Source organism: Callionymus lyra, chromosome 5, assembly GCF_982586985.1.
Source record: "Callionymus lyra chromosome 5, fCalLyr1.hap1.1, whole genome shotgun sequence".
Lineage (NCBI taxonomy): Eukaryota > Metazoa > Chordata > Actinopteri > Syngnathiformes > Callionymidae > Callionymus > Callionymus lyra.
The window spans coordinates 14,105,670-14,116,410 of record NC_141822.1 but is presented as its reverse complement, the minus strand read 5'-3'; the positions used below and the strand labels follow the sequence as shown (position 1 = coordinate 14,116,410).

At 37.5% G+C, this 10,741-nt stretch overlaps 1 protein-coding gene across 2 annotated transcripts; it reads left to right on the top strand.

Moving 5' to 3' along the window:
• Positions 1-3,612: 3,612 nt before the first annotated feature.
• Positions 3,613-10,578, top strand: entpd2b (ectonucleoside triphosphate diphosphohydrolase 2b). 2 transcript variants are annotated; one of them, XM_087792474.1, is made up of 9 exons: positions 3,613-3,779; positions 5,133-5,250; positions 5,399-5,549; positions 6,631-6,790; positions 8,011-8,238; positions 8,303-8,569; positions 9,547-9,666; positions 9,949-10,083; positions 10,152-10,578. In XM_087792474.1, the coding sequence occupies exons 1-9, from the start codon at positions 3,675-3,677 to the stop codon at positions 10,365-10,367; spliced, it is 1,500 nt and encodes a 499-aa protein (XP_087648600.1). In that variant the 5' UTR covers positions 3,613-3,674; the 3' UTR covers positions 10,368-10,578. The 2 variants fall into 2 exon arrangements, with proteins under 2 accessions (XP_087648600.1, XP_087648602.1); XM_087792476.1 differs by lacking the exon at positions 3,613-3,779 and having other exon boundaries at positions 5,150-5,250; positions 7,997-8,238.
• The last annotated feature ends 163 nt before the right edge of the window (positions 10,579-10,741 follow it).

Genomic DNA, 10,741 nt, shown 5'->3' with positions numbered 1-10,741 from the left:
TCATTATCTATTAAGTCAATGATGTCTGGGTTGATTGACGTTGAGATGTGCTGAAGGTGACGTTTGTCCTTATGGTTTACAAACTGTCTGTCTGTCTGTGGATTTGTCATAGCAGCTGTAACATCCACTTTTTACCACTAGGTGTCAGTTTTGCCATTATTTCTTAACTAATCTTGAGTGGATTTTGATAAAGTTCAAATATTGAAATATCTTATGGCCGTCAGAATATTGACTCGTTGAATATACATTACATTATTTAATTTGAATAATTGAATTAAATAATTTGTATATTGAAATGTTGAATTAGTTATATATAAATGAAAAATTCTAGAATGAGATTATTTTCTTTGTACGCATTGGAATAAGAATATTGAACTTTATTTGTGTAAATAAATGCTAAAATAAATAAAATTGAATTAGTTATATATAAATGAAAAATTCTAGAATGAGATTATTTTCTTTGTACGCATTGGAATAAGAATATTGAACTTTATTTGTGTAAATAAATGCTAAAATAAAGTTCTTTTTTTTTTATTCATTTAAAAACAACCTTTCAAAAATCAAATTATTAACTTCCATTATTTAAAAAAACAATTTTAACCATTCAATATATACATTTTTGAATTAAATTATCCCCCCCCCAAAACAATTAACTCTTTAAAAAACATTTTGATTTCAATACAATAAATATTTAAAAAATATAAAATAAAAAAATAAAATAAATGAACCATTCAAATGTCCTTGATTTTAAATTTGTAATATGTTTTTTAGTATGTTTTTATTTAATCATCTTTGATTTGAAAATAAATGTCCACTTAACTTTCCAATAATTTGAGGGAAAAAAATCTTTACATTCACTACTGCCAATCACCAGACAGTTGTCTTTATTACGAAAGTCAATAACCCGGATTTCAGACGGGGGAGAACTTTCTTTTTAATTAATAAGTTCCAAAAATGGTCATGATGAGAGACTTACTGCATCTTGGAGAGGAAGACTTCAACATTTAAAACATGGCACTGCCCCCTATCGGTGTAAAATGAAGGTTCATGTAAAGACAGTTCAAAAACATGTATTCTGTTTGATGGGTCTTTAGCTGACACTTAATGTTAAAAAAAAAAAAAAAAACTTTATCTTCGCTAAAGATTTGATCTTTCCATATTATTTTGATGAAGTTATGCCGTGGCTGTACGATTGCTTTGAAAAATATATATAAACACAAATGTTATGATAGTACTAGATCAGGGGTGTCAAACTGGTTTTCACCAGGGGCCACATCATCATAATGTCTGCCCTCAAAGGGCCAGATGTAACTTATAAATGTAGTAATGAGTAAAATACATCTGCGGGTCTTAATCATTAAAGGGGATATTCTTTTAATTTATTCATACAAATGTGTTATACGTGCTATGCTTATATAACTGCAATACTATGCAACATTATGTTTTCTGGAAAACTACTGAGGTGAACAAACACACGAACATTGCCACTCAGCCCCGACACTGCACCGAAGGATCCGAGGTCAGCGAGAGGAACCTCCCTGTTTCATAACCATCGGCATGTCAGTTGATAACGGTACCCTGGTAACCGTCAGAACAGGAACATAACAATTAGACTTGGGGCTTGACACCGAGAGACACCGATGGACCCACCCGTAAGGGGGAGCAACGGCGAAGGAAGGATCCAAGTGCTCCAACCAGGCCGCGTATCGCTAAACAACGCCCGCCTGCATCTTTGATTTTGACCAATGTTAATCTCAAGATTCTCGTACAAACGAGTCTGCGCACTCTGCTTAGGTATCCTTTTCTGAACATCAGCTCACCTGAGAGGTTGTTCCGCTTAGGTCCGTGCACGTTGGACTGCCGGCATATATCTGCTCTTAAGCTTGAAATAAAGCATTTTGTTTTTAAACTTTTAAAATTCTCCGACTGCCTGATTTCCAAATTCACAACAGTAGCTAAATGTAAGCTAATGTAAAATAAATGTAACTACTCCTTAATGTTAAATGACTTTGAATGTATTACTTGAGAGGGGGCATAACTACTGTAAAACCAACAATTGTGAGCTGCTAACAACATGTGTGATGTAGCATTTTACAATAAAATAAAAATGGCTGCACACAGCCTTGCATGTGGTACTAAATACATTGCTACACATAAAAATAAGTCAAAACTTACAGCTCAAGACTAATAAGTTGCAACTGAAATAAGTCTGACAAGCAACTTTTTCCTTGTTGATGCACATGTGTCATCACACTTGTCATCTCAAGCAGAGAAAAAATAAATCAATTGCAGGAAAATCAGATTGGTGAGTCTTGAGATATGTCCCAACAAGAAAGAAAGTCTCACAACCAGTTATTGGTCACGTTTTTAGGTTCCCCAGCTTATATATTGGCTGTCAATTCTTGTGGATGAGTAGATCCTGAACAAACCAAGTGGATCCTCTCCACCATCCATTGGTCATGTTCTTAAAATAAGTAAATTTGGCATACTTGGCTCCGTGTTTGGTGTCAAAATGCCGGCGTAGATTGTACTCTTTTACAACCGACACTGCCTCATAACACAAAAGACATACAGGCCTTTCTACTTGAAGCACAAACATGTATTCGCCTTCACACCTTTCTTGAAATAGCCTTCCCTCTGCATCAACTTTTCTCTTCTTGGACATTTTGCGAGGATGTTTTTGTATTTCTAATTTCCACCTGTTGGCATTGATTTGCAGCAGTGATGCGTCAATCGTGGGAAATATAATACCGGTAGTCATGCATTGTGGGTAAATGTAGTTTTCTTTACAAGCCAGCAGCCAGCAACTTGTGCGACACTTTTTCCTGCTGAAATCGGTCATGTGACAGGGAGCGATTGACAGGCCACGGACTCTGTGTGTGTGTGTGTGTGTGTGTGTGTGTGTGTGCGCGTGCCGCGATGACGGATCACGCTCTCATCGCTGCAGCGATCTGCAGCGCACCGCGACATCGCTGCTTATTTTTTATTTTTATTTTTTTTTTATTTTTGCTCACTGGTCAGGTAAGGCAGGCGGGCCACATAAAATCACATGGCGGGCCACATTTGGCCCGCGGGACTTGAGTTTGACACATGTGTACTAGATAGACACGAAGCAAAAATAAAACCAGAGTGATGCGTTCAAATACCTCTTCACACTCGATCCACTCTTATTTACGGTGAAATAGGGAAATCAAAGAAAAATAGATGCAAGAAAGAAAGTTAGACTTCATGTTCGTGTTCAACTTTCAAATGAGCAGTATTTGCAAGTTACACCTTTCACATGCAAATCCTGGAGAGAAAAAACCAGAGTGGCCCTCCTGGTCTGGAGTTCCGATACACAAAACGAGGACCACAGCAGCTGCCGCCCGGATGAAGGATGAATAGATGTATTTGATGTGAGTCGATCCCCACTGGATTGAATTCTGAGGGACTCCCACTGATGAATGATCAGCAGGTTCTTGTCCTCGCCTCACTCTGACACATTTTTCTTTTGTGCCACCGGTCGCCTCGGAGATGTTTCCCCCTTCCAAGGGAGGGGATCTTGGCAGCGGCGGGCTCATAAGTCAGAGTTGACATCAGGGGTGAAATGTAAAACAGGAGGCGGGCAGCAGGTGAAGCGGAGAAAAAACCCACCAAACGTTTTACTCTGGGAGTCGCAAGAGAAGCCGCTCCTCATGGCTCATCCCGTCTTCCCCGTTGCGTTGCTGGTCCTGGGGCTGGTGGTCGTCCTGCTGCTCACAGTGCCCACCCAGGACCTGCAGCCGGCCCCGGGGTTCATGGTAAGGTCACATATTTTTGGATGTTTGGATTACATGTGGCAGCGTACACAAGTTACTGCATAGAAGCTCTGAGAGGATTTCCCAGCATTCGACTGAGATTAATGGTAATGGTTATTGACAGCTGCTAGAAAAAAAATCAAATATATATGTATAAATGTATATATTTATATATATATTTATATATATGTGTGTGTTTTTTAATGCTGAAGAATGTTACTTATATACATCAAACATATTGTAAAAACAGTGTTAAACTACATTCACCTTCTATTTATTATTGTTTTTTATTAACAGTAAAATGTATTCATTGGTTGAAACATATTTAAACACAATTTCACCAACAGAATTTTTCTTGCCAAAGTTTAAATGATATACATTTTACAAAAGGACATTTTGTAAAAAATCATTTTGTAAGGGAGGAAAAATGATGGATAGCCCCATGAAATGTGATCTGTTTAGACTAATATGACCCCGACTAGTAACGGACATGTATACATGACGAGCGTAAACATTTAATTTTAACTTTAAGCTTCGCCTACAGGGAGTCGAACCTTCCACTTCACATTCTAGTAATTATCTGTTATAAATACAAATAACATTACAAATAAATAAATCACAAAACCAAAAGATATATATAACATAATATATATATATATAAACAAAAAGATATATATTTGACAAATGTTATATAGTTTATGCTAATATTTAATATTATCTTTTTCAGTTTCAATCATTATAACAGGGTAATAATGCCATAATGTTTTTGTTTTTTTTCATGGAGACATTTTATAACTTTAAGCAATATCTATAAATACTGTAAACATACAATATATTACAATATGTATAGGCAGAAATAGCACTGTACCAGCTTTGTGGCATTTTTATTTGGTGTTTTTTTTTTTGGGGGGGGTTTTGCATTATATACAGTATATATTATATATATATATATAAACTCAAATAAAATACTTTTTAACACAGGTGTCTCACTCAATCATATATATATATATTTACCATACTTCAAGTATAAGTATAAGTAAGACTGCGATATTCTCAATCTTAATGTATTATTATTATCGCTTTATGTGATTGTTGACATCCATCATCCTTGTACCTTATCTTATCTTAAAAACTTGCATATTTAATGTTCACAATAACAAGATTAATATTAATCTACTTTCGATTTGTTCCAACCATCCGGCGGGCCACATAAAACCACTGTGACCAAATGTAAACATCCACAGCTTAAACTACTTTGAGCATCTATGTACTGTAACTTTTTCTTGTGCGTCTCCACTCCATGCGTTTGTTGTGTTGCGACACACAGTGTTGTGTTGTTGACTCTTCTCTCTGCAGTATGGGATCGTTCTGGACGCGGGTTCTTCGCACACGGCTCTGTACATATACAAGTGGCCCGCCGACAAACACAACGGCACCGGAGTCGTCACTCAACACACGGAATGTCACGTGAAAGGTGAGAGATACCGTCAGTTGTTAAAGTTAATTTAACAAAGTATTGAATGTTCTGAAGGAGAAGAGAGAGGGAGGGGGAGATGGTGGGAACGACATGATCTGAGGTGATGATAATAAGCTTGAGCTGCTGAATATTTATTCCCTCTCAGGAGGAGGAATCTCCAGCTATGCCGACCAACCAGGAGCCGCCGGGAAGAGCCTGGAAAAGTGTTTGGATCAGGCCGTGGTAGACGTTCCCAAAGAGAGACACAAGGTGACTCCTGTGTATCTCGGAGCAACCGCCGGGATGAGACTTCTGGAGTGAGTCGATCATTTATGTATGTTATGAGATCATTTATGTGCATCATGTGATCCTATATGCAGATCATGTGAAAATGATATTTGTCATTTAATCGTTCATGTGTGTTATGGGAACATGTGTTTCATCTGAACATAATCTGACAAAAAATAATAATATATAATTATAATAATAACAAACATAATCTGTATCAAGTGATCATTTATGTATGTCATGTGAACATTATTTATGTCATGTGATAATTATGTATGTCACAAGAAAATGAGTTTCATGCGACCGTTTATGTGTCATGTGATCATTATGTGTGCCATGTTATCATTATGCGTGTCATGTGAACATTATGTGCCTCACATGAATGTGTGTCATGTCATCATTATTTAGCTCATGTGATCATTATGTATGTCATGTGATCATTATTTATGTCATGTCATCATTATGTATGTCATGTGACCATTATGTATGTCATGTGATCATTATGTATGTCATGTGATCATTATTTATGCCACGTGATCATTTTGTATGTCATGTGATCATTATGTATGTCATGTGATCATTATGTATGTCATGTGATCATTATTTATGCCATGTGATCATTTTGTATGTCATGTGATCATTATGTGTGGCATGTGATTATTATGTATGTCATGTGATCGTTATGTATGTCATGTGATCATGTTGTATGTCATGTGATCATTTTGTGTGGCATGTGATCATTATGTATGTCATGTGATCATTATGTATGTCATGTGGTCATCATGTGTGTCATGTTAACCTTATATGTGTCATGTGATCATTCATGTATGTCATCTGAAAAGTATGTGTGTCATGTGAACATTATCCATGTCATGTGATCATTCATGTATGTCATCTGAAAAGTATGTGTGTCATCATTAAGTTGATATTAATTATATTTGTGTTTGCTGTGAACATTAGATGTGTCGTGATCATTTGTGTATTTCATGTTATCAGTGTGTCTGATTAATTTAGACCCTGTTTATTTGTCATGTGATCTATCATGGTGTTGTCGTTTTTTTCAGTTTATGTCGTGACATTGTCTTATGCATGAAAGTTTTTGCTCGTCAGTCTCTCCAGTCCTCTGCAGTCGACTCGCATCCTAAGCGAAGTTGGTCGCAAAATCCAGTCCTACCCTTTCAACTACCAGGGTGCGGCCATCTTGAGTGGTCAGGAGGAAGGAGCGTACGGCTGGGTCACAGTCAACTACCTCTTAGAGAACTTTATCAAGGTAAGAACTGGAATTAAGTATCAAACTGGACTGTCAACAAGTGTAGACATGATGTCAGAAGAGTATCTGGTCAGCAAAAAAAGTGGAAGAAGTTAAATTAGGAAGGGGTCTAGATCAAAGTTTTTCATTAAATTTTAATTAAATCTTGTTGTTTACAATATATTTAGAAGTTTGATACAATCGCAGTTAGTGTTATTGAACATTTTCAACAGTAATTAAACCATTTTTATTTTAACTATGACAGCTTTGGCATAGTTCATTTTTTATAATTTTTTTACTCTAATTAAACCGTTTTTAACTGTAATTAAACTAATTTCAACAGTAATCAAACCATTTTTAACTCTTATTAAACTGTTTTTCAACTGTATTCCAACTATTTTTAACTGTAATGAAACTATTTTTAACTGTAATTAAACAGTTTTTAACTGTTATCAAACAATTTTCTACTGAAATCAAACAATTTTAAACTGTAATCGAACCATTTTTAACTGTAATCAACTATTATTAATTGTAATTAAACTCATTTTAACTGTGATCAAACAATTTTTAATTATAATCAAAATATTTTTAACAGTAAGTAAGTAAGTAAGTAAGTAATGTTTATTTATATAGCGCTTTTCGAGACCAGGGTCACAAAGCGCTTAGACAATCAAAACAATACTCAAAAAAGTACATACTTTAAAGATAAAGATAATACTGAGAACAACACACGTAATAAACTATTTCCAACTGCAATCGAACCATTTTTAACTGTAATTCAACTATTTTTAACTGTTATCAAACAATTTGAATCTTTCTGTCTTAATTATATTATACTTTTTTATTTCACCATACAGAATATTATATATATATTATTATTTATTGATGGTACGGAATGCATCTTACAAAATAAAAAAGTTAAGCTCCTCTGATGGAAGACATTACAAGCTCTTCAACTGCTGCAGTGAATTATGGTTCTTTCGTTCTGGAAATTAACTTTCAAGTTAAAATTCCTTCCTTTAAGAATCTCCAAGAAAAAAAAAACATCATCCAGATGTGAATCCTTTGTTTCTTCTTGTAACTGTTCACAGATGTTTTCTCATGCAGTCACAAGACAAAGTGATGGAAGCACATCAATCAGCATTTATTTCAGGAGAAACAGAATGTTTTTAAGATTTATTTATAATCAATAACTAAGCTACTTAGATGTGATTTAACCAGACTTAGTTCTTCTTCCTCAGTACAGTCTGGTGGGTCGCTGGCTCAGCCCCGACAAACCCACGTCGGGTGCTCTGGACTTCGGAGGAGCCTCCACCCAAATAACATTTGAGACTCAAGAGACGGTGGAGGACAAGGCGGACCTGATGAAGCTCCGTCTGTACGGTCGGGATTACTCCCTCTACACTCACAGCTTCCTCTGCTACGGCCGGGATCAGGTCCTGAAGAGGATTCTGGCCCACATAGTCAAGGTAAACTACTTTTTTTGTTTGTTAAAGTTATGTTTTCTAAGCATTCTGGATCTGTCTCTTCAAGTCTCAGGGATATCCAGAGACCGTCTATCATCCATGTTACCCATCGGGACACAGAAGGTCAGTCAAGTTGGAGACTGTTTTTGACTCTGTGTGCACAAGACCGTACGAGCCCAGTGACCTGAGCAGCCGTTATATCGAGGTTCACGGTGAAGGACGTTACGACCGTTGTCTGAACAACGTGAGCGAACTGTTCTCCTTCGACGACTGTCCTTTCTCCCAGTGCTCCTTTGATAGAGTCTTCCAACCTCGTCTTACTGGTCCCTTCATGGTAAGTCCGTCTGTCCGTCTGTCTGTCTGTCTGTCTGTCTGTCTGTCTGTCTGTCTGTCTGTCTGTCTGTCTGTCTGTCTGTCTGTCTGTCTGTCTGTCTGTCTGTCTGTCTGTCTGTCTGTCTGTTTGTCTGTCTGTCTTTTTATATTTCTGTCTGGTTATCTTTCAGTCTGTCTGTTTATCTATCCGTCTGACTGTTTACCAATCTGTCTGTATCTCTGTCTGTTTGTCTGTCTGTCTGTTTACATTTATGTCTGGTTATCCATCTGTCCGTCCGTCCGTCTGTCTGTCTGTCTTTTTATCTGTCTGTCTGTTTATCGGTTTGTTTTTCTGTTTATCTGTCTGTCTGTTTATATTTCTGTCTGTCTGGCTGTCTTTTTATCTGTCTGTCTGTTTATCCGTTAGTTTTTCTGTTTATCCGTCTGTCTCTCTGTCTGTCTGTCCGTCTTTTTATCTATCTGTCTGTCTGTCTGTTTATCTATCTGTCTGTTTATCGGTTTGTTTCTGTGTATCTGTCTGTCTTTTTATCTGTCTGTCTGTTTATCTGTTTGTTTTTCTGTTTATCCGTCTGTCTCTCTGTCTGTCTGTCTATCTGTCTGTCTGTCTGTCTGTTTATCGGTTTGTTTCTGTGTATCTGTCTGTCTGTCTGTCTGTCTTTTTATCTGTCTGTCTGTTTATCTGTTTGTTTTTCTGTTTATCCGTCTGTTCGTCTGTCTGTCTGTTCATATTTCTGTCTGGTTATCCTTGAGTCTGTCTGTCTTTTTATCTGTCTATCTGTTTATCTGTCTGTCTGTCTGTCTGCTAACCTATCTGTCTTTCTTTCTGTCTATTTGTTTTTCTGTTTGTTTATATATTCCTCTATCCTTCTCTCTACCTGTCTTTCTGAACGCCTATATATCTGTCTGTCTGTCCATAACTGTCTGGACATCTTTCCAACTTAAAATCGGACGTCAAAGTATCTACGTCTGTGTTTCTAGGCGTTTGCTGCGTTCTTCTACACTCACTCCTTCCTTCATCGTGTGACCGACGTCAACGTCAAAACACCTTTACAAATGGGAAACGCAGCAGAAGAAGTGTGCGGCATGACTTACAATCAGGTAACATGTGACTCACAGCTACAGTCATGGAATGTTTTTGCTTTTTTTAATGGACCTGCTGATGTGATGAGTTAATATGGTATGATTGAACTTTCTTACTTACAAACGTCTGCACAGAAGCTGTTAAAGGATAAGTGTCAGCTCAAAACCCGAAGCCGTCATAGTTAAATCTATTTAAACCAGACATCCATGGACTCACTCATTCATCAATCATTCAGCCGATCGTCCACTGACATGTTTTGGCAGCTCATCTTTCCTACTTTAACAACCTGATTCTCTCAGATGCTGCAGCTGGCTCAGGAGCAGGAGCCTCGTCTGCAGGACTACTGTGCCTCTTCTGTCTTCATCCAAATCCTCATGCTCCGAGGTTACGGCTTCGACGACACGTCCTTCCCTAAGATTACCTTCCAGAAGAAGGTGAGACGCTCCTGGTCTTCAGTCACGATCTCATCAAATACTGACGACCGGGTTCTGGTGTCCTGCAGGCCGGGGATGCGTCTCTGGGCTGGGCTCTGGGCTACATGCTGGCTCTGAGCAACATGCTGCCGGCGGGGCAGGTGGAGATCTGGAAGGCCCTGAGCACGGAAGTTTGGGGAACGCTTGTCTTTCTCGTAGCCGGTCTTCTGGTCGCAACACTGGCTTTTATTATCCATCTTGTGTACAGAGTGCGTAAGAAAGACAGCGGCGACGGCCCCTTGTAGACCCTCCCAACTAAAAGCTCATGATCGTCTTCAGAGACTAGGTGAATGTAAATGTCTGTTCAAGGTCAACACGTCAAGAATAAATTAGCCATTTCTGCCAGAGAGATAAAGTGAAACCTTAAAGCTTTTCAAGAGAAATAGTCGTTTGAGATATTTTTGTCATTGTGTTTGTCATTTCATCAAATTCTGAGGTAAACCTTTTTACATCCTTTCTCATGTTTGTCATAATTGTGTTTGGTTTATTGACATTTGCAGCTTTTTTTAATGCCAAAGTTGCTTTAAAATCTAATCACATGAATGGAAACACAGACAGACAAACCCTCAACGGAGCCAAGATCGTAGGCATGCAAGAGTTTAACATGATTTATTAAATT